Source organism: Eschscholzia californica, unplaced genomic scaffold (assembly GCF_041429995.1).
Source record: "Eschscholzia californica isolate CP2 unplaced genomic scaffold, dmEscCali1.0.p SCAF_5, whole genome shotgun sequence".
In the NCBI taxonomy this organism is placed as follows: domain Eukaryota; kingdom Viridiplantae; phylum Streptophyta; class Magnoliopsida; order Ranunculales; family Papaveraceae; genus Eschscholzia; species Eschscholzia californica.
In genome coordinates, this window is record NW_028238472.1 from 38356347 (window position 1) to 38380231 (window position 23885).

The 23885-nt window shown below is 36.6% G+C and overlaps 2 protein-coding genes across 3 annotated transcripts; one reads left to right on the forward strand and one right to left on the reverse strand.

Moving 5' to 3' along the window:
• Nucleotides 1-5362: 5362 nt before the first annotated feature.
• PIFI (post-illumination chlorophyll fluorescence increase) lies at nt 5363-8804 on the forward strand. Its single transcript, XM_086641073.1, has 8 exons — nt 5363-5760; nt 6477-6597; nt 6706-6790; nt 6887-6965; nt 7101-7214; nt 7326-7441; nt 8220-8330; nt 8495-8804. Exons 1-8 carry the CDS (start codon nt 5655-5657, stop codon nt 8612-8614), a joined length of 852 nt encoding a protein of 283 aa, XP_086497199.1. The 5' UTR covers nt 5363-5654; the 3' UTR covers nt 8615-8804.
• Nucleotides 8805-9723: 919 nt separating this feature from the next.
• On the reverse strand, nt 9724-22474 carry LOC147539049 (topless-related protein 1-like). Of its 2 annotated transcripts, XM_086641074.1 has the most exons (25): nt 21715-22474; nt 21405-21584; nt 21200-21313; nt 20953-21111; nt 20228-20411; nt 20006-20129; nt 19350-19462; nt 19007-19175; nt 18768-18877; nt 18611-18680; nt 18407-18480; nt 18098-18193; nt 17895-17990; nt 17664-17791; nt 17303-17537; nt 16771-16920; nt 16262-16360; nt 15930-16076; nt 14484-14594; nt 14226-14405; nt 13859-13987; nt 13674-13769; nt 11000-11188; nt 10302-10468; nt 9724-10221 (listed from the first exon to the last, which is right to left on the reverse strand). In XM_086641074.1, exons 1-25 carry the CDS (start codon nt 21792-21794, stop codon nt 10011-10013), a joined length of 3411 nt encoding a protein of 1136 aa, XP_086497200.1. In that variant the 5' UTR covers nt 21795-22474; the 3' UTR covers nt 9724-10010. The 2 variants fall into 2 exon arrangements, with proteins under 2 accessions (XP_086497200.1, XP_086497201.1); XM_086641075.1 differs by lacking the exon at nt 16262-16360 and having other exon boundaries at nt 21715-22285.
• Between the last annotated feature and the right edge of the window lie 1411 nt (nt 22475-23885).

The following is a 23885-nucleotide window of genomic DNA, read 5'->3' on the forward strand; positions in this document are numbered from 1 at the left end:
TATGCGATGGATTTAATGAAGATTGATATTAGGTCTCTCGACGAACATGCTCAACAAATGCTTTTAGCGGCGCGAGACGCTTTGTTCAACGGTGCACCACGAGACCCAAGAAACCCCTTCTAGTTATTTTTAATTAATTTTTCTAGTGTTGTTTAGTCGTATTTAAGTAGTTTTAAATTTTTAATCAATTATTAGTTGTAATCGATGTTTTTTTAATGGAATTTTATTAGTAAATTGGGAAATTCCAAATTCAAATTTTCGGCCTCAAGAGAGACTGGGGTTGGAGCTGAATTTTAGAGGCTGAGCTGAGGCCAATAATTTTAGGTGAAAAAGTGGTTTTTTCGGCCTAAGACAGGCTGGGATTGGACTTGCTCTTAGGTACCACGCGTATTTAGGCAGGTCGTGTTGTCGTTCCTAACGAATTGGATTAATGGGTCTGGAAACCGTGATGGGTCAACACGACACGTCACAACATGTGTCGTGTTGTGTTGACCGGGCTCCTAAACAGTGGCGAAGCCAGGATTTTTCTTATGTGGGGGCACATTTAAGTTAAAGAAAATACAAATTCATATGTTATAAGAAAATGACTTTTACTGATTGATAAAATTTTGAAATCGTTGCATAATAACTTCGTTACTTATGGTATCAAGTAAAAAAATACATTCTATGCAGATAAATTTTAAAATGTTTTGCAAGTGAGAGAAAATTTTTTTTTGAGTAAAACAAGTTAAGATGACATAAACTTCAATTTAATTGAAATAAAGATGAGAACAGAAAAGAAAAATCATACATCTATCTTCTTTTAATGTCACGATCAATAAAAAAGATGAGAATGTGGCTTCGTGAAAAAAAGAATGACTAGATTTATAGTTTTTGCATTCTTATTTATGTCCTATTTGGGTTGGAACTAGGATTCAAGTTAGTTTATATGAATCTTCAACAAAAAAAAGTTAGTTTATATGAAAAAAATATTAGTATACGCAGATGGAATGGATTTTTTTTTTTTTATTTCAGTTACTCAGATAAATAATTTTAGAATTTGAGTAAAAATAATGTTCCTTGGTTGATTAGGGTGAGTGGATGTGTTGGGGGCAATTAGTTTGTTTAACACAACAAAATAAATTTGAAAAGCACTCACCAATTTTGTCATATAAACACATAAAGATAATTTTTGTTTAGTTTAAGGGAAAGATGTGAGTGTTACAAAGTTACAACAAAAATGGTGAGTGTTTTTAAAGTTTTCCTCGGAAACGATGGAGGGTCATAAGAAACCAATGACCCTCAAAAAGACGGGTGGGCCATGGGCCATTTGAATTCTTTTATTTTTGCAATTAATGATGGCCAACAGTTTTGTCAGTCTATGTGTTGCCACTTTACAAAATTAATTTGTTAGAAAGACACTAAAGGCACCTCTATACATAAAGGAGTTCACATTTGGAGTGTGGGGGCCTATGCCCCCTCGGGCCCCTATGTGGACCCGCCCCTGCTCCTAAACGAGGTTGTGTTGGTCCATTCTCGGGTTGAAATGATCCTCTGACCACCATCACTGAAAATCAGACGGCTTTAGTTTAAGGGAGTGGTTAAAGGCACTAGGCAGAATTGCTATTCGGGTTGGGTTCCTATTAGTACCCAGTACTGAGTGGGTGTGTACTTGGGTAGACACCCAGCACCCCCCTTCAGTTGTCCTAATTTTTTTTTCTTTTGTTCTTCTCTTTCTTCTTCGTATCGTCATCATCCGCCATCATGGAAAAAACTTGTTTCTACATCCACCATCATCGATCTACAATTAGAAGTTTAAGAGATAAAGAACCTTATTTTAGAGAGAGAAAGAGAATAAAACCATCATGGAAAGAACTTTGGCCCCAAACAAACCTCGATCCATAATGAGGAGTTAAAGAAAAACAACCTTGATTTCAAACCCTTGATCCAAAACCACCATTAAAAACACTCTCAGAGACCCTACTCTCGGACTCGTCAGTCCTCGACCCAAACCCTTGATCCAAACCCTTGATTCCTAACCCTTAAACCAAAGGTGACAAACTAGAAATGGGTCTCCTATATTTGTCCAACATGACGGGCCCTTGGGGTCCGATGACTTGTGGGCCCATGTCCGAGACGGGCATATCATGCCGCCCTGACAAAGCATAATGTGCGGGCTCAAGTGTAAAGACTTGTCCGTGCTACCGCCCACAGTTGAGCCTGCTTGGTGCCCCATCGGGCGCCCGCAGCTATGACATCAAATATTTCCAATTTAAAATCGATAAAGTACCTGAAAGTTACTTTTGCCAAAACACTTTTAGGTGTCGTTTGGCAACCAAAAGTAGAAGTACTTTTGCTTGTAGTAGAAGTTCTTTTGCTTTAAAAAAGAAAAAAAATTCCAAAAGTATATTTGGCAAAAGTGTTACTTATAAGTAAAAAAGTCAAAAAGTTAGTTTGGTAACTCAATTTACTTTTGATAATTTTATTTTTCTTTCTCATAGAGATACTTGATTTTAATTGATTTTATATATGATTTCCACGATTAGTCTTGTATAGGAAATAGTGGTGATATTGGTGGTAGTGGTGGTGTCATGAAGATATGGTTATGAGGTGTGGTGGTGGTTGAGATTTGATGGTGGTGGTGGTATAGAGGTATGATGGTGGCAGCGGTGGTGGTGGAGGTATGATGGTGGCGATGGTGGTGGTGGTGATGGTGGAAATGCGGTGGTGGTTGGGATACGATGATGGTGGTGGATAAGGTATGTGAGTGATAGTGACGGAGTTATGGTGGTGGTGGTATGGTGATTGTAGTAAAGGTGGTGGATAAGATATGTAGGTGATAATGATGGAGGTATGGTGGTGGTGGTGGTGAAGGTACCGTGGTGGTGGTGGTGAAGGTACCGTGGTGGTGGTGGTGAAGGTACCGTGGTGGTGGTGGTGGCGGTGAAGGTACAGTGGTGGTGGCGGTGGTGGTGGTGAAGGTACCCTGGTGGTGGCGAAGATACGAGAATGGTGGTGGTGGATCTACGAGGTGGTTGTTGTCGAGATGTGGTGGTGTATGGTGGTGGTGGTGGTACGATGGTGGTGGTTAAGGTGTGGTGGTGGTAGTTGAGGTAGGGTGGTGGGGGAGGTGCAATGCTTGTTGTGGTGGTGGTGAGGGTAGAATGGTACGGTAGAAGTTTAGTTGTGGTAGTGGAGCGGAGATAGACAAAAAAAAATCGTCAAGTAAAATTCATGCATGTCTAAAAAAAAGTTACTTTACTTTGAAGTCAAAAGCTAAAAATTTTAACTTCAAAAGAAAGTCAAATTTTAACTTAAATGAAGTCAATAATTTTTGCGTAGCAAACTAACTTTTTGACTTTTCTACTTAAATAAGCAAAAAAGTTACTTATTTTAGTGTTGAAAACGACACCTTAAAGTAGTTTGAGTACTTGCAATTTTCTCCGAACAAGTTGATATGTTACATCTTTAGATATTCTCAATCACTTAACCTAAAAAAATGTAAGGTTATTTCCCTAATGGCCCCCAACTTTGTGACCAGCTTCCCGCCTGGCCCCCTACTTTATGAAAAATACCCATATGGCCACCTTCCGTTATAACACCGTCACTCTCTCTCCTCCATCATGTTTTCTCTCTCTGCCAAGTCATGCCACATCATCTGTTACGCCACCTCATCATCTTCTCCGGCATGGGTCGCCGGCCGGCAAAATTTCTGGCCGGCGACTTTCAAATTTTTTTTCTCTCTCTCTCTCTAAACTCCGGCGAAGGGGTTTCCCTTCGCCGGAGTTCGATCTGTTCAAGAACAGACGGATCTGTTCTTGAACAGATTGAGTCTGTTCAAGAACAGACGGGTATGTTCTTGAACAGACTCGAACTCCGGTGAAGGGTTTCCCTTCGCCGGAGTTTAGAGAGAGAGAGAGGTGAGAATAAAAAAAAAAAAAAAAAATTTTGAGAGAGAGAGGAAAAAACTTTGAAGGTCGCCGGCCGGAAATTTGGCCGGCCGGCGACCCATGCGGGAGAAGATGATGAGGTGGCTTCAAAGATGATGTGGCGTGACTTGGCAGAGAGAGAAAACATGATGAAGGAGAGAAAGTGACGGTGTTATAACGGAAGGGGGCCATATGGGTATTTTTCGTAAAGTTGGGGGTCAGGCGGGAAGCTGGTCACATAAAAGACTAAGCCTGTCCCTCCAGCAAAAAAAAAAAAAAAGACTAAGCATGTCCCTACAATTATAAAAAGGGCCTCATTTTCGAAGTTTATCTTAGGCCCACCTAAATCAAGGACGGCCTGCTCACACATGCAAACACCTTATGTGTTGTCATTTTAGCGGATTGGTATAAATACTCACTCACATCTTCGTTTCGGTGTACACATTTACACGTGAGCTAAAACAATTTGTGTATTACTTTCGTGTTTGGATGACGGAATCATGAATCCGCGGATTCATGAATCCTTGGGACTCATGATTCCACGGATTCATGAATCCAAGTAATATTTTTTGGCTTGTTTGGCAACTAATAAGAATCCTATAATTTATTATTATTTAAGTATTTTTTTCACGAAAATCTTTTTTTTTTTCCGGAAATCTTTTTTTTCGAACATCGTTTTTTCTTTTGGGAAAAAACACAGTCTCTATCAAGCAAAAAAGTTTTTATAAAATTTCAGTTTTCGGAAAAATATTTTTCGAGAAAAAAACAATTTTTTGGTAAAAACGGATTTGGAGGAAAAACAGTTTTCAAGGGAAACTCTGCTTTCTGGAAAAAAAATTGGATATTCGAAAAAAAACTTACTTGGGGAAGAATCGATTCTCGAGGGAAAAAATGGTTGTCGGGAAAATCAGATTTTGGGGAAAACGATTTTTTGAAGAAAAAAATGATTTTTGGGGGAACAATAATTTTCGGAAAAAAAATGATTTTTGAAAAAAATATATAATTTTTGAAAAATACAAATATTTTATAAATTTAAAATAATTATTTTGTAGAAGAAAATATTTTTTCTTTGATTTTAAGTTTGAAATTTAGATTTATTATCCAAAATCCTATTAAATCCTAAGGGGTAGGGTGGGATTTTGGTCCAATAAAAAATTTTGTAATTAGGAATCCTTTGGATTCAAGAGTCTTAAGATTCTTGGTAGCCAAACAGACCAAGAATTCATGATTCCTACAAAATCTCACTTTTGATAGGAATCTTATTTAAGAATCCTGCAACCAAACACACTTGTTACTTCGGTTATTACTTGATACATATTTGTGTAGTCTTGTTATTCTGTCCACCCTATCCCAAGATTTTTTTCTTCAAAATTTGTCTACTTGTTCAAAGATATTTTTAGTTTGTGTTGAAGTTTGTCTTTTGTTTTTTTTTTGATGAAGTTGTTTTGTTTTTTTTGTTTTTTTTTTTGTTTTTTTTTTTTTTTTTGTTGAACTGTGAAGTTTATCTCTTTGTTAGGGCTGCATCTTTTTGTGCTTCTCATGAATGGGTCAAATTTCTACTCAAATCAATTTATTTGTCTTTATAATCTTGTTTACTTTGTGATAGATATACTTTTTTGGTGAAATGTGTGTTTGTGGTTTAAGTTTCTCTCTCTATATTTCCTGCTAAGCTGGTGGACTATTCCCCCCCTCTCTCTCTCTCTCTCTCTCTCTCCTCATAACACAGTATCTGGGTGCAGTTTATCAATGGCAGTCACAACTGCTTCAATAGTTTCTTCACCATCCCAGCTTCTATTCAAGCTTGGTTCTTATTCAACTTCCAGTTCTGGGTTCTCTACTTCTAAACTTTATGGTATGATATTACTACTTTTTTGCCTCTCCACTTCTTTTCTTTGATTTCCCTTGTTATTGTACTTCAACCTCAAATCACCATCAGCTAAAATACAAAAATTCTGATTTTGAATTCAAATTTCACAAACTACCCACTAATTCAATTAGATTCATAGTTAAAGTTTGAATTAGTCAGTAGAAGATTGTTACTCCAAATGATCAGCAAATAAGATTTTGGGTGGATTCCAATTGTTTCTTCATCAATGGTGTGGGATTTACTTTCAATAGTTTCAATCTTTTATAGTGTCAAGGGTAGGTATAAGAAATGTTTTCTTTGAGATGTTATACAAGTTTGGTAGAAGTCAATAACTAATCTGGCTAATTCAGCATCTTTGTTCTTGTAATCTTATTGTTTGGAAGTGAAGTGAATTTTAGGTATTTGTCATATAATTAGACTTGTGATACATAAAAGCTCATTAGACTTGCAAGTCCTATCCCATGTAACATAGACACTACCACCATCCTATGAGTGTCGATATCCCACAGCGACACGAGGTATCAGACGTCCATGATATGTCAAGGTGACTCGGGACAAAATCGATTTGTTCTAGACTAAATTGAAAGACAGTGTCGAATAATTTTATGCAAACTGTGACATGGGTGTCCATGATATGTCGAGGTGATTTAGACTTTTACTTGTCCGAGCTAAAGCTAAAAAAACTGTTTTCGTCGATGCAGCTACGGGTTTTGTGGGTGTTCCCTTGAGAGGGAATCTTCCAAACAAGGGGAATGTTGTGAAGATAATCACGAAAGTCAATGCAGCAGCTGTTGCAACCCCAACACAGGAGGAAACTGCAGAGTATGTAGTATCAATGGATATGTTTTCTCTTCTATTAGTGAAAATTACATATGGGTATCGCTGGTAAACTACAAAATGCTCGCTGGTTTGACGACTATACTTTTACAGGTACGTTCTTCCTACATGGGCTGAGTTCGACCTAGGAAGAGCCCCCGTGTTTTGGAAAACCATGAACGGTCTTCCTCCTACATCTGTAAGTTGCCCAAACTAGCTAATTGTATGATGCTTTATTGCTTTTATGTAACTTGTTTTGTATTGTTGAACTGACAATGCACTCAAACTCTCACAGGGAGAGAAATTAACAATATTCTACAACCCAGCAACCAATAATTTAATTCCAAATGAAGAGTTCGGGATTGCATTTAACGGTATTTTCGTTTGGATCTCATAACCTATAGATTTCAAATTTCACTTTGTATTATTTTAGCAAAGAAGCATCTCTCTTTACATTGAACGGGTCGTAAGAAGCTTGTTTTTTTAATACTCATTTTTTCTTTCCATAGGGGGTTTTAATCAGCCGATCATGTGTGGTGGTGAGCCAAGGTCGATGCTTAGGAAGGATCGAGGAAAAGCTGATCCTCCCATATATACCATCAAAATCTGTGTTCCTAAACATGGTATGTATTGTCCCATATATTTGTATATACACATTTCGATTCAATATCTTTGTATCTAATTCTACTATAGTGTATGTATGATGAGCTCATGATTGTCGTGTTCTTGAGCAGCATTGAGCTTGATCTTCTCATTCACTAATGGGGATAAGTGGGATGGACCGTATAAATTGCAGTTTCAATTTGCCAACAAAGCATGGAGAAACAAACCAATCACCTTCTTCAATGAGGTAACTCTAAAATATACGTTGTGAAACTAAGTTGATCATAGTGGAGGCCATCATAGATGCATAACGAAAAGGAAAAGGGTGGATGCATTGTGAAACTACATAATATTGAGGTTTAATCTAGAAATTACACGTTTAATTTGCTCGTACGATTTTACACTCAATTTTTTTCAATGTGGGGCTGCATTCAAGTGAATACTAGAAAGGGTTATTTTCAATTACGTATTGTTGAGAAGCGAAAAAGTTCAAAAAAGAACCATGAATAAACTACTAGCATCACACAAACAGAGTCTAGGAATCGCACCTCCAGGGAAAGTTTGCTTCCTAAGAATTGGAAGACTAACTCCTAGGGACTTCGCGAAAGAAGAAACAAACAATTGATTTTCGTAATGCTTAGAACTTAACGACACAACCACTTACATTAGTGACAACTACGCATGAATTTTCTTCGACTATGAGATTTCACGAAAATTGACTTCCAAAGTTCCTAAATCAAGATTTATAGAGTACTAAAATTCAATCTAGATTAGGCCTCCATTATGCAATATTCCAAGTGGCCTGTTCATCTAAGATATGCTAAATAAGACTAGGGCCCTTAATCCTCTTTTCTACGCCTTCGATTTACCCTTAAGCGATGCTCCTACTGCTCTCTATCATTCTTTACCTTAATGTGAGATTCTGTTATGTACATAAGATCATATTGAGCATTTGCCAGGAAATTTTATTTTTATACCAAGCAAAGAAGGAAAAACCCAAAAATATCACATTATCTAATATGCAGGGTTTGGCGGAAGAAATGAGTAAAGATGGTGCTTGTGATAGAGCGATCTTTCCTGACTCCAATATTGTTGCTACTCGTTGTGCGATGGTTGGTAATTTATCAGCTGAAGGGGTAAGCTATTAAATAAATAGCATTAAGTTACAATTTGTATTTCGTTTCTTTTTGTTGAATTGTTCAGGGGGTGTCTCGAACCCTTGACCTCTAGGTGGAAGATTATACCTCTTACCACTCCAACCAAGGGTTTTTGGCTGATAATGGTTTGATAAACATTACAGGGTGATCGATGCAATTTGGACTTCGTACTAGGATGCACAGATCCAAGTTCCCCGTCATTCGACCCAAACGCGAATGTAGATGATGGATCATGTCCATTGGATTCAGACTCAGAAGAATAGTATTCTGTAACTCATGCATCTTCACAAATATATGTATATAAACATGTAAATGGTTCAAGTGTAGTAGGCATAATAGAATAGTTAAGTCATCTTTCTGTATACTAATTAAGACAGAAACCTTGGTTCTTTCGTATGCCAATGTCTTTACAGTATTTGCAGTTGGAAGAATACAATTGAACTTGATCATCAACCATGGAAACACACATTTAGCCTACAAAAAAATGTGGCTAATATACACGTAAACAAAAATCTTATATGGATAATATTTTAAAGGGACAATAGATGTTAGAAATTTTATAGGGACAAAAAAATTGGAGTGAAACAAATATACAACATCGAAACTCATACCCTCATAAAATAAACCTTAGATTTATTTCTACTTTTTGACCTTTTGTTGCGTTTCTTTTAACTAAAAATTGGACCGAAGACTCTAAAGCTATATTTTGTTTGGTTACAACTTTAGAACTTGTACTTTCTTTCTTTGGTTAATAACTCAAAATTTGTATTTTATTTAGTTAAACGCTCAATATTTTCCACAACTTTTCCGCAAACTACTGAAAAACTGTTGCAAACCTCTGGCAAATTACGAAAATCCTAGGTAGCTAAAGACTACCTTTTTAAATCTAGTATATTTGTTTTATGATATTAAGAAGGTTAATTCTTATTTCAGTGTTTGAGTCTCTATAGTTGTGTCTCTTAATTAAGTAGATGTCAAATAGGTCAACTATATGTCTCGTAATATTGTCCATATAAAATTTGTTTGTCCGTACCACAAAAAAAAAGAGTTTTACGAGTCCACACATCACTAACGAACCATTTCTGCAATGAAGAAGGGGATGGCGGCCGAAAGGGTGCTGCCAACCTATTTCTGTCTTTCCTTTTCTCTCTCTTTGTCCTCAATTGAGGTCAACAGAGAGCCCTCAATCGAGGGATTCCGAGCTAAACCCTTAGACGGATTTGAATCCTCCAGGAAGGCATTCTCACCAAAATAAAACCCTGGTGGTAGTAAACTGTAGGATTCTGATTCAATGACCATATATGGAAAAAGTTCAATGACTCCAATACTTGTTCTGCTAGCTAAACAAAACAGCTGCAGGGATCAACACACAGAAAAAGAGATAATTTCTTATTCCATCTCGAAAGTATGTAATTCACAGGATGGTTAAATAAACTTAGGTTCCTACCATCTGACCTCCACACGCGCGCGCACACACACACACATATATATATATATATCCCTTCTACATTTACAACCTTCTGCTCGAGCCTTCTACGTGCGAAACCAAATCAACTCGAGTCTTTGATCACAGGTAGTGAAGCTGATTAACCTACCTAATGTTATTCTACTGAAATCTGACAAAGATAGTACAATCCAGATAAATGGCACTGAGTATCATCACCTTTGCAATTGATCTGAGCCAGAAGCTGGATTTGATGCTGTACTTGGACCACCTCCATTTTCAGGTGGCGGATTGGTTCCCCATTTCCCTTCAGACTCTAGGGGCTCAACTACTACAACCCCTCCATCAGTCAGTCCAAGTGCAAATTGATTAGGTTCAGATGGATGAGCCGCTATCACTAGTGGGTAAACCCTTGCGCTATTTGGGCTGTTAAAAGTATCATCATTTAAAATTTACTTCCACCAAACAAAAATACATAGTTTGAATAATCACTCTGTGAAAATTACCTGGGATTTGAAGATAGATAAGCTGTTGGATTAATTCGACACCTCAATCCAAGTGTTGTTGAGGTGAAAACTCCCACACTTCCATCGCCAAAGCTAGCATATATCGACTGACTATCACAGGAATATGTAGCGTTCGTGATGGGTATACCTGATTCTTGGGGAATCCACTGCGAGAGAACAAAATGTATTAATAATTTACTGCTCCTTGAAGAGTAGAGTAGTTTAGAATTTAGATTTTCTTCGGACAAGCAATAATTCTTTATTTTAATCCGAAAAGTTCGCAAATTAATACTGTATAACTTTTTGTACAGAGGGATCATCACAATTGGTGGTTATATCGTTGATATTAACCTAATTGCGGATTAAATTTCTTTTATTATTATATTAGGTAGCTGATATATATTTTTCGGGATCCTAAATATAAGTCTGATTTGCTTTTCTAAAAAATAAAAATATGATTCTAAGGTTTCAGATACTTCAGTTTTAAGCTAGAAGATGAATTAATAGTATGTGATGTTCTTCAATTTGCTGCAAGGAAATAAGTCTATCATATAAACATTTAACCACCTAGACTATAGTAGTGGATAAAAACCTAAATTAGAACCATCAAACTTTTGGTTATTATTTAATTCGATTAAACTGTGCCAGAAGCAAGTGATGAATGTAACATGACAAAAATAAATTGTATCGAAACACACCTGCTTAAGACATTCTAGTTTAGATGCTTCATATATGGCTATCTGTGTATCGTGGACAACCAAAAAATGTATCTGATCTTGGTGAAACTGTACACGCGTTTCAGCGACAGAAGCTGAAACTCGCCCACTAGGAATTTGTAAGAACTTACTGGACTGCTTCTCCCACCCATCAGTATTCCAAACGCAAAGCTGTAAAATAATGGATACATGTTAGACTGATCTTAAACCATTTCAAGATATAATTAACCAAAAATAATGATTTTCTTTGTCCGGTTAACAAGAGAATAAGAGTTCATAAATATTAATTCTTCCAATATTAGGGTGGTCATTGTTCATGATGCTCATTCCTCATGCATGCTTTATACAAGACAACCTTGAGATGGTCTTTTCATCCTTTTGATCACAGTCACATGTCAAGTCTTTTTTTAAAACCTTGAATTAATTGTATTTATCAAGAACTGCACAGCAAGATTCTAGGAGCTGTGGATCAGACTTTGATAACAATTGGTATTAGCGCCTACATGTTATATGACTAGAGCTTCCCGTTTTTACAAAGTCAATATATGTTTTTGCTCTCCCGGGTCTTACTCCGGTGAAATGAGGCCCCTTTGGTGTATTCTATGAGTTATTGGAATGATAACATGTTCTCCTTGAATTCTATTGTTCCTCTCCTTCCATATGCACCAAAGAATCACACGGATATGAGTTTCCACGTGGTTGTTCTCTGGATGCGTTGCCGGTGCTATCGGGGGTCTTAGCTACTAGCTTCCGAACATTCTTCCACCGCCTTCTGAGATCTGGGTTCTGGCTATAGACTTTGTTTTTGGGCTGTGTTTTACCAATCCTTCCCATTGTTCTAAGACCTCTTTTACGTTTCTAGGCATGCTCCAATCCAAATCTAAGGAGTTAGAGATATTATTCCAGATTGAGGTTACTACTTCGCAATGGATGACTTGGCGGTTCCTCTCTAGTAACACTTCTTCACCAAAAGGTCTTTGTCTGGATTATCTTTCCACATCTTCTTGTCTTCATCTTCGGAAAGTCTTACCATATCCCAGACCGGAGATAGGGCTGCTACTATCGCACTTCCCAATCATTTAAATTCCTTCGAACCACTCCGTGTTTGCCGTTAGTACTGAATTTACTTGCAGGGTACCTCTCTTTTAGGCTCACCAGACGCTCTGAGCACTAGACATCACCCCAGAAGCGAAACATGTTACGTTTTATGTTTCCACTATGGATGCCCCTCCACACTCCACATATATCTCATGCTGAGTTTTGTAGTTTCCAGCCTCCTCTTTGTTCACCAAAGTTTTCTTTGCTAATTTTCTTCCACCAAGCCCCTTTCTCAAAGCTAAATCTCCAAATCCATTTTGAGAGTAACACGTCTGTTCATGTTGTGAACATTCTGTATGTCAAGACCGCCTTGAGCTAGGTCTGCATATTGTGCTTTTTGTGTTTTGAAACTTTGAATAAATATACATTGAACAAAATGGATTTACAAAAGACCGAGGAAGGTAAAGGGTCTTTGCATATAGTGGTCCACTCAATCCAGTGCATTTTTCCCTCGACTTCATCCCATGAGAAATTCCTCATTAACTTTACATGGTTGGAAGTTTTAGACTGATGTAACTTCAAGGAATGATCTAAATGACGAATCATGAATAAGTAAGAACAATCATTATCCTGATAGAAATTAGTTGTTAGGATAGGTTCATATATAATACATTGAATGTATAAGAGACTACGAAAATTCTTTCTACATATATATAGGTGGCAGTGGCAAGATCAGTTGACAGCTTATTTTCACATAATTCGCTGGTGACACATGGAAATTATCCAAGGCTAATTTTGTAGAGAGATATCCTCCTCAAGATGAAGATCATCTGGACAAAAGTTTATCCCATTTTGGTTTCCAATCTAACCAATGTCATTACAGTTCAAACTTCAGAATCAAGATATAAATGTTCAAGGAAATCACTCTAAAAAAAAGAGAGGAAATCATTCTGAAGACTTTGGGCGGACTTAGAAATTTTAGAATGGGATAATCTATTGTAACAACTAACAATAATCTTCATGATGTGGAGACATCTTCCCAAAACTCATCTATTGGATCATTACTATGTGAGCCCAGAAAGCTCCACCTCAGTTGTATTAAATAAGCTATCCATGGACACCAAACTTGTACATATATATATATATGGATATCCTTTTTGTGTTTTTTACGTTCCAAAGACTCATTGTTCGGATACTTGTGCCAAACACTCACTTGTCACTTTAAAGTGTTTAATTTGAGTTTTTGTTTGTACATCTTATGTGTACTTAAACATAACTATAATAAGATCAGATAATATCACCCTCAGTATGCGTTTGTGAGTGTAACAATCGACGATCCCACAGTAAGCCGCAAGTAAAATAGCGAAGGTTCTGACATTTAAGTATTTAACTACTAAGACACTGATGTATAGACATACATGACATGTTAGACCGTGACTTTGTTCTAGCATTTTTTCTAACTGTGACAACACCTCATACCAGTGTCAAGATTTAGGTACCTCTATGCGTTTAATTCTTCCATTTTAATGCTAGATGGGCTGGATAGATTCTTACTTATAACTCATTCCATTTTTTATACTACTTTTCATTTTTTAGAAGGATTGAGAATGATTTCTACCTGAGCGTCAGCCCCTGACGATACAAGCACATTTGATGCATTTGAAAAGGCAAGACCTGTTATTCTCTTCTGATGCCCTTTAAGTTTGCTTTTCACCTGCAAAAATATTTGCACAATCTCAATCTTTGAGCAATTATTGAAATCGTTACTATATTCAATTTGCAGCTGTAACGAGAGATTGTGACCTCATCAACTCGAACATTATATATTTGAATTGAGGAGTCCTCCATTCCTATTGCAATGATGTTATTGTCCTGTGGATGGAATGCAAGGAATGTTGCCGTTGGAGGCGGGGGCATGAAGGTTGTCATTGTCTGCGTCATAAATAAGTTGTCCATCAGCAGTGGAAAGAGATCAAATGGTTTAAATTGAAGGGAGAACTAGCAAAAACTCCCTATGCCAATTTTTTTGACAAAAAGATCCATATTACTTTCGAGCTCCATCTCCCTATGTAAGGTTTGCATAGGTTTCCACAGTGTTCCTGTAAATTGAAACCAGTACAAGGCCCAATTTCCTATAAACTAAATAGATTGTTTACTACTAAGAATATACCTTAAACGTCATCATATTGAAGAGGGATATTTTTCCTCCTGATGCGGACATAACATAAGAATCATTCTTGGATAGTGCAAAGCAAGGAACAGCATCTTCAGCTTTTGTATCACTTATCTCATTGGTCATTAATATTCCACTTGGAGGTTTCCATAATTGAGGCTGTATATTCGTTGTTGCCTACACAAGGTTATAAATTTGGTTAGACCAGTTCAGGAAATGAGTTATACGAGGAAGGATTTAATATTTAATCAAAACCTTTCCATTAATGTTGCGATCATTTCTCGTCCACTTCCAGAGCTTGTGAACTGCATTAGATGATAAAGCTAACAAGGCCATTCCTGAATTAGTATAAATCAATCTACACACCTGAGACAACCAAAACAAACAATTAAAGAACGAAGAAGTGTCAAATTAGGTTATCCACTTGTATAAATAGTATATAGTGGCCAAAAGAACCATTAATAACTCATTCTCTTCTAATGACGATTCTCTACACGTGGTGGAAACCACCCCCACACATGCTTACTGTGAGCGCGACCATATATGTAGTTCCTTTTTTCAAAAATAGAACGTACATTCCTGACCTACCAATTTTAGGGTCCAACTACCGTACAGGTAAGATACAAAAAAAAAACAGATAGCTATTGCATGATTATGCACCATATAAATTTCATATATGACCTACAGCGCGAAGAAACAGATATTGCATGGGAATACCATATGACAACCATAAAGTTGTACAGTCAGATACTTCGCGTCTACACTAGCATTTATTAAGAACACTGTATCTGATACCTCATACATGTGCCAAATACTGATATTGATACTTGCAAGAAGTCCAAATTCACAGTAGAGCTGACTCAACTATGATGTTCTTACTTCTTACTTAGGACTGTAAAATAATTCGACAGATTGCTTGAGCAACAATGGTCTATAAGGAACTAAAATAAAGAAGAGAACTCCAAAATTCCAAATGCACTTTGAGGGCATAAAAACAAGAACTGAGTCAGGTAGTTTAAAACAATGGCCTTTTTTTCCTCTTCTAGACTTCATAACATAAAAGGAGTCATTTCTGACTTCTACACTCCTAGGACCACTAAATCCAGGCCATTTAAGCAATATTTGAAATCAAAATTTCTAGATAACGTATTTTAACAAAAGATCTCTAGATATCAGCATAGTTTCCTCATAATTCTGTTGTCCCCTGTAAAACGCACACTGAACTTGTTTTAACTGAATCATGGGTTTCCTTCACCTACCGAACACATAAGATATGCATGCAGAAACTTAGTCACGTGCTTAAACGGTTTATCTGGCTACAAAGGAGGGTCAACAGTATCAACTTCGGTGTTCGAACTTCCCTAGTATTTAACCTTCTCTTACACATTTCTCCCAGTACGAGGAAAGAATGTGCATGTCTTTTGTGCATTTAAGGTACAACAAAATGTGTGTCTTGCTAGTATATAGCAATTCAAATAAATAAAAATTATTACATAAGGAAATGAGAAATACATAGAAAAGGACTCACAGTTAAGGTAGAAATGTGTATGTCTTTTGTGCATTTAAGGTAGAAATTTTATATCAAGTTATCAAATATATTTATGAAGCAAGAACTCACAGGCTATATGCATCTTTCATGTCGGAAAAGCTAAGCTATTTCATATGTTCTGAAGGTTAGAACTTAGAAGAGCGAATACTTACCCTTATAGGCAATAAGCTATCAGGGAGCTTAAGGGAGCGGCAGTGAGAAGGTTCACTGATTTCAGTCAATTTCCAGATCTTAGGTTTCTCTACTGCCTCATCAGTAATTTTAGGTTTTACATCTACCATATTTCGACTGTCTCCATTCTGAACAAAATAAAATACAACTTAGTTTTTGGATCTTCAAACAGTATGATATTATCTTAAGCAAAATGCTAATAACGAACATCTCAAAGAACCAAAAACATATTAACATATTAAGTTGGAGTCAGAACTCAGAAATTTCTGGTAAGCATCGTAGAATCATCACAAGTTAAATATCATAAACTTACAAATCCGCCCAGTGTTATCAATTGAGGACTTCGGTCTGAATGTCCAACACTTGTACCAGCAATTGCACCTGGAACTCCTACTGGACTAATAATTGGTCCCTGCAACAATTTCTACATAAAATGATGATGCGCCTACAGGCAATCTACTTTTATAAGGTCAAATACTCAATGGTATCCATCCCCGAGGCCGCACAGGCCTAGAGCCTTGTTTAAGGCTCAACAAACTTTTTTTGTTGAAATTTAAGGCTCAACAAACTAATCAACATTTTTCACACCTTTAAAACTCTTTACTGCATAGCATTATGATATTAAACCAAAAGAAAATGCCGGAAACAAGCAAGTATCAACAACGAGACCTCATTAAGGAAATATCTAGGATTATCATGTTAGCATCAATATTTCATGGAGAATATGGAAAATAGTATCGATGCGACCCTTTAAGCATAAACTTGCCTTCAAATGTTACATGTCCAGATTAATGAGCCAAAAGGTTCTTATCGAAAAGTTACCTTTCCAGCAGCCTCAGAAGCACCTCGAGAACCTTCAACAGAATGTAGAAGCCGAAGGCCCTCTGTATTTGCTAATATTTTAATACCATTATCGTTTGATGAAACAGCCAACAACAATCCTTCTTTGTTGAACCGGATACGAGGAGAGGCCTGCGGATATTTAAGAAAACATATATTATTCTTTTACTATGGAATATCTTGTGGGATAACACTGAAGCTTTTGTAACACCTACAAAGGTAGTGCTACGGTGACAGGTCTCGATATGTTGAGCCTCAAATTTTCATGGACTTCAGATATTAGACCATTTTTTATCATCATTTTCGACAAACTGTGATAAATAATAAGTATACTTGCAATCCTTTCTAAATGAACTTATACCCCACGATTTAAATATACCAATGAACTCCTGACAACAGGATAACTAAGGGTTTTTTCAGGTGTCTCACATGATTTAGGTTGTAACTTATTCCTGCAAAAGCTGCTATGTCCACGTGAAAGAGTAGAAAGAAAAAGGACAGATAACACACTTACCTGTAATCCCCCATCTGCTTCAATTGTCGCTAGGATATTAGGACTATCCATGTCCCATATTTTGATTACAAATTCATCTCCAACGGCCAAATATCGGTTTTTAGTGGTATCAAACTGCACAACTCCAACAGATCGTTTCCGGAATCCTTGATATGTTCTCTTTACAGCACCTTCACTTTCATTCCACTCCACAAGATACGACTCCCCTTCTTTGCTAGTTCCACACGAGAATAGTCTGGAAATCAAAAGTGCAGATGTTTCAGTGCAATATATCACATTTGAAACAAAATAAATTGTCAATGTAGTAAAAAGAGACTTCTGTAAGATTATTACGCTTAATAGAAAGGACCGATTAACAAACCTTGTCCCATCTGCACTGTAAGACATAGTGGTACAACAATGACCTGGAGCATCATAGTCAACTCTTGATCCCACGTTATCATACAACCACGCCTTAATTTTCCCGTCAACAGCTGTTGAAAAGATAAACTGCGAAAGTGACATAGAGCTGTAAGAGAACTGCAACTCTTAAAAGCTTCTACTTAAGAAGCATGACCAAGAAAAAACATAAAAAATCAGAAGGCAAAACTACCTGAATGTTTTCCTTGTAGTGGGGACAAACAGAAAAAACGGGTGCTTCGTGACCTTCGAAAGTGTACTGTTTCGCTCCGGTTGCAGCATCCCATACCTACATATACTCAATCTCTGTGAATTCATGTCCACACTTCGAAATTTCATAATGTGATCCTTTTCTGGAATGAAATTCATTAGAAGTGATATAAGGTTCTGCTATACCTTGATGGCCTTATCATCTCCACAAGTTATAACGGACAATTGTTTGTTTGGGTGTGAGAAAGCAAGATCATTAACAGCACCAACATGAGCATCGATCTGCAATTATTGAATGAATACACAAATAACTCAAGATGGAAAATACAAACTACCAAGACAAGGTTTTTCACATCATGTAAACGTGATCTGACGGTATGACCCCTGTTTATAAGAAATTGATGGGATTGGGAGTATATAAACAGATAAGAGTATATTTTTATCGGTAACAGAACATGTACAGATTGTTGAAAAACCAAAAATAATGACAAAAACCTCTAAATGGTGCCGCACATCATCCCCACCATGGTAGGAATACACATGAACAATGTGTTTGCTAAATGCAACGCCTACAGCAGAGTTGCAAATATTGTTAAGTAGCAATATAAAATTTTCAAGTCACGCCTTTAAATAAGAATGAACTACCAAGTTTAATGACTTTAATAAAAGAATGTTCTGTCATTCAAATTTTAACATTACCGAGAAAGGCACCATCAGGACTCCACATTACTCGGTTAACGGATATAGCAGTTTCCTTAGCAAGAGCGGCCTAATCAGATAAGAGAAAAACTTAAATTTGCCTTGTCCTTTGTACTTAAGAAAATAACATATGCTGTTTCTAAGACTAGAAACCGACCTGCAAAGGAATTGAGCACGAGGTACTTTCGTAAATCTTGAAATTTTTATGTGCAATCCTTTCCCGGCTACCTAACTCCCATATAGCAATATCACCAACATTTGTTCCAACTGACAATTAGAAGCCACCAGTGATTAGAAGACACCAATGATTAGAAGCCACGGATAAGATAACAATCTCCTACTACACACTGAACAATAGGGGACCGGAACTAGAAAGACAAAGATGAAATATCTAACCAAGAAGTACTGTCTGCTGCACAGGATGAAAATCCATGCTGTTAACCGCAGATCCTTGATGTAGAGTGACCACAACATTTTTGGGTAGTTCATCTGAAGAATATAAGTTCTGGGTATGACTTGGGCCAGGGTATGCAATTGGCAGAATGTTAACAGGCAGATTGTTGGCCTGCATAGTTGATGAAGAGACAACTTAAACCGGAAAACATAAAAGAGTGGATAAAATACAACCCAATAAACAAAGATTCTTCGAAATCACAAATCTCCAAGTGCAGTAACTAAAAACCCTAGATGGGTCCTAGTAGAAAGGTAAAAGGTAATACCAAGTTCAAATCTTTAGTACCTCCTCTGAAATTCCCAAAGTCCTTGACCGCTTGAGCGCATGTTCAGAATCTGCAGTTTGATAATCCATTCCAGGGTTGTTGGTAGGAGTCCTTGGACGCTTTAGAACAGATGCTATAGTGATTATTCAATAACAAAGAATTAAATCATGAAGAATATTGTGCCAATGAAATTCATACAGATTGGTTTAACCAAAGTCCTTCTACTAAAAGCATGATATCCATGTCTTCTTTAAACGAACTGTATGATATCTAAAGTAAATTACGTTGAGCAATACATTCCGTCGAGCCCAACCACAAGTGACTTCACCTGTTCTCAAAATGGGAAACAGATTTCATCTGAAGGAAGTAAGTGAAATTAGGCATGGATTTCAAACATAACATTATCCAAAAGATTATCTGCAGAGACTTTTCTTATCTTTAAGATTTTCAAGGATGACAAAGAATATTCTAAGAATAAGAACTGTAACATACTAACATATACCCTACCAAGCTAAAATTGCTGATAAAACATCTCTCAACAGATCCTGTTAAACCCATGGAAGCTTCAAACGTTGGATCGACAAGGAAAAGACCCTATGCATGTCTAACTCTAAAACACATTTTTATTACAATTGGTTAGCCCTATATTAGCAAAAAGTAAATTAACCAATAGTACCTGAATTACTTGGAGCGCCTAAGCCCATAGGCCCAGCAGAAACTGCAGGGTGTGGGACAGCAGAGGGATTAGCCATCCATCCGGCAATAGATGTGGGAAGAGGAGCTTGCAGAGGCTGAAATGTCTGCATAAGTGAAAACGCAGATTAAATTTCACCACCAGTACTTTAGTTTTTCTTCATTAGAGAGAGACAGAGAGTAGCCACTATCTAATGTCACTTACACCATGAGGCGCACCCAGAGGTGGAAATCCCCCTGTTTTCGCCATAGCACCCATTAGTGGATTTGTAGTGACAGGCGATGGAGCTCGAGCGCCATTTGGTTGTGCACAAGTATGGTCCACAAAGAGAGTCCTGATGTCAGGATTAGGCCTTGGATTTTTACAAAGTTGATGTTGCCAATTTAAACTGCAGCTCAATGTAAGAATCAAAAGACTAATCATCAGATACTAATAACTTATGCTGCACTAATTCATGGCAAACTGGATCATGCATTGAACATGGATTCATGAATTGGATAATACAATTTATATAACTTAGAACTAGGTAAAATTATTGTACTCAATTTTGAGTTGGATGGTTGGACCATATTTATAATGCAGGATCACATAGCTACGAACAACTGCAGCATCTCCAGATTACATTAATCGGAAAGAGATCATTAACTGAAAAACATATTGTGGATAAACATGTAAAGAAGGCTAATCGCTACACAAGGAAGGAAAAAGCATAATAGTAGAACGACTCATATAGGAATTAATGACTATAGCACGTCACAATACTTTATATTGATACCAAAGACGTGTCCATGCATTTCTTTGTCTTAATTTCCAAAATATCGCTGTAGTTATGAGACCATCTTTACGCATTTTCTGTTTTATGATTGATAACATTGAAGCACTTTTACAAGAACATCGAAGCTAAACGTTGTAATTCCAACTAGAGTTACCTCTGATTAATTAGAGTCCGTAGCCTCGAGTTTCTCAAGGTGGGAAACTGAAGCTTATCCCTGAAAAGAGGGTTTGCCTCAATCAACTTTTTGAGCTCGACAAGCATTATACCCCTAGCAGACTTAGTGTCACCATATTTTGATAGCTGCTCATTCTCTCTGAAAGTTAAAAAGCATAAGAATGCATATCACGAATTTCATAATAAAAAGTTCATCTAAGTAACCATAGATTTATTTACTAGAGTACCTGAAATTCTCTAAAGTCAGTAGCTGGGTTATTTCTTTGAAAAGCTCTTCATTAAAAGCCGAAAATACTTTCAAATCCTTGACTAAAATGTCTACTCCTTTAGACCGATCATGCCTAAAAGCAAAACACATTCATTCTTCTTATTCAAATTTTGCATATAATAAAGTAAAATACAGGGTAAACAAAATAGAAAAAAATCAAATACTTGTCTAGAGCTTCAAGATATTTCTGTTTTCTGATCTCGAAGAAAATCTTCATGGAGTATCTATTATCATCAACTTTGGTAAATCCAGAGAGATACTTCTCAACATCATCCCATTCTCCATTATTCACAATATCTTCAAAATATTTCATGTTAAAGAAAAACCCTGATTCCTGCTCCAATCTTCATATAACACATACAAACTCAACCAAATCAAACTCAAAATCACATAAATGGAACTCAAAATCAACATGTAAACAAAAAAAATCAATTTTTTTCATAAACCTAAGGAACTAAAGAAAGAAATACTTACTTGTGAACAGATTCCTTGAATTTCTCTTCATCCAAGAACTGAAGTATCAAAAAAACTAGTTCTCTGCTAAGAGAAGACATCTCTGTCTCCTCCCAGATCCTTCAAACCTTCCTTAAAAGAGCAAAACCCTAAGAAATGGATCCAATTCAACCAGAAAATTTACAAGCTTCAAAATCAAACAACAAGACACAGAATAAAATGATTGAATTAGGGTTTCAACTCTAAATAACTGAAGTTCCTCGAAAAGCGATCTAACATATTGATAATTCTTAAGAAAAATCAAACCAAATTAACTATAACAAAAATCAAACAACAAAATGAGGGGTTTTTCAACAACTACTCGACTGATGAATCGAAGGATAAGAAAATGAGACAGATCTGTATAAATAGATGAAGATTTGCATCAACAAAGGCGAAGAGAGCTAGAAGAAGAAGAAGAAATCGAAGAGTTCGACGACCAGTCGTTTTATTCAGTCTTTACTTTTCTGAGTTTCTCTCTCTAACTTTCTATATATATAGACTCTCTCTCTCTACTTTCTCTCTCTAGTTTCTCTCTCTATAACTCTTCAAACCACAAAAACAAACCGAAATAAATACCATAGAGTCAACCTTAACGAAGACAGTCAACTTTAATTTTGGACCGTTAGATTATAAATTTTAAGATTATTAAATCTGAGACTTTTAGTACGCCTCAGCTGACTTTAATATTAATGAAAGAAAATGCCTTGAAATAAAGCTTGATGGATGTGATAACTGAATCAGATTTATATGATAAGAGCTATTATGATTATCTTATTATCAATGAGTTTGATATTTTGAGGATGATAAGTGAGTGTTCTTATTGTATCATCCGAGATTTTGAGGGAATCAATTGAGATGTGAGAATTTGAACGTTTCTCGCGAGTATTATTTGTGTGAGCGTGAGAGCTGTGACCGACGACTTTTTACTAGGAATTTGTGTAATGACTGATATGGACGTCCTCTATACGCCGAGAAAATCGAAATGTATCGACGGGTCTATGTGTCACGCGGTGCATTACCACCCGTTAGATCTCATGTTATCCTTGGGAGTTTGGGAGCATGAATCAAGGTATTTTTTTTGAAACCAAGGGAACAAATTTCTTTAATAAGTGATTGAATCACAATGTTTACATGGATGAATTCTTATTTCTCTCCTATGAAAACTTCATGAGAGTTACATACCTTTAAATGCAAAGTGCCTCATGAAGAGAAAGAAATTGGACTAGACACAGACACTGTTGGGATCCTAAAGATCCGAGAAAAAAGACCCTAAAGATCTGACAAAAGGATCCTAAAGATCCGTGAAAGGAGACCCTAAAGGTCTGACTAAAAGCAAATTACAACAATAATAATTGAAAATACAAATTAAGAAAATACTAAATTTACATCCCCTTCGTTTTCGCCGGAAAACTGCAATTGTCGCCGGAAAACCGCCGTAGGAAAACCACCGTAGGAAAACCACCGTCATCACCGGAAGGAATAATCAACTCAGTTCCCTGTGATTCTGTTAAGATCTTCTCCATAAAATCTTCATTTTTTCTTTGCTAGAGAGAGAAATTAACAACTTCGGCCACATCCTTTACCAACTCCAACAAATCTATTATTATTTCCTCCATCAGTTAAGATCTTCCCATCAGACATGGAAACCCTAACACAAACAGTATCATTGATGGAAGGCAAAGACTATTTCACTTCAATTGATACCTAGGAAACCATAATGCAGAGAATATAACTAATGGGAGAGTTGTTGCTAAGCAAATCAATAACGATTTCACTTTAATTCATACCCTGAAAACTCTAACACGAAGAGTATAACTGATCGGAAGGTTGTTTCTAAGCAAATGAAAACCGATTTCACTCCAATTCCTACCTTGGCACCCTTCTCTTCACTGCTATTAAAGTTTTTTTTTTTTTTTTGAGAAGAAGTGATTTCTGCTTGATTGCTTTGGATTACAAAAAGAGAAATTGATGGAGAAAGTAGTGGTGATGGTGTTGGAGGAAATAGGAATAGTGCTTACAGTGAAGAGAGTAAACAATAAACAAACTAAAAAGAGGAAAATCAAAGTATTGGTGGACATTTATGAACAAAATGGATATAGATATGGCAAGATATTGCAAAACATTTAATGATATTGCAAAATATTTGAAGA

What these genes read in the sequence shown, in the direction of transcription:
- LOC147539049 (XM_086641074.1), bottom strand. Translation starts at nt 21,794, where the DNA reads ATGTCTTCTCTTAGCAGAGAACTAGTTTTTTTGATACTTCAGTTCTTG. An exon ending in TATCTTGAAGCTCTAGACAA is followed by an intron (nt 21,314 to 21,404) that starts GTATTTGATTTT and finishes TTTTGCTTTTAG; the next exon opens with GCATGATCGGTCTAAAGGAG. An exon ending in ATGTGCGGCACCATTTAGAG is followed by an intron (nt 18,194 to 18,406) that starts GTTTTTGTCATT and finishes CAATAATTGCAG; the next exon opens with ATCGATGCTCATGTTGGTGC.
- PIFI (XM_086641073.1), top strand. Translation starts at nt 5,655, where the DNA reads ATGGCAGTCACAACTGCTTCAATAGTTTCTTCACCATCCCAGCTTCTA. An exon ending in CAATCACCTTCTTCAATGAG is followed by an intron (nt 7,442 to 8,219) that starts GTAACTCTAAAA and finishes TCTAATATGCAG; the next exon opens with GGTTTGGCGGAAGAAATGAG. An exon ending in GTAATTTATCAGCTGAAGGG is followed by an intron (nt 8,331 to 8,494) that starts GTAAGCTATTAA and finishes TAAACATTACAG; the next exon opens with GGTGATCGATGCAATTTGGA.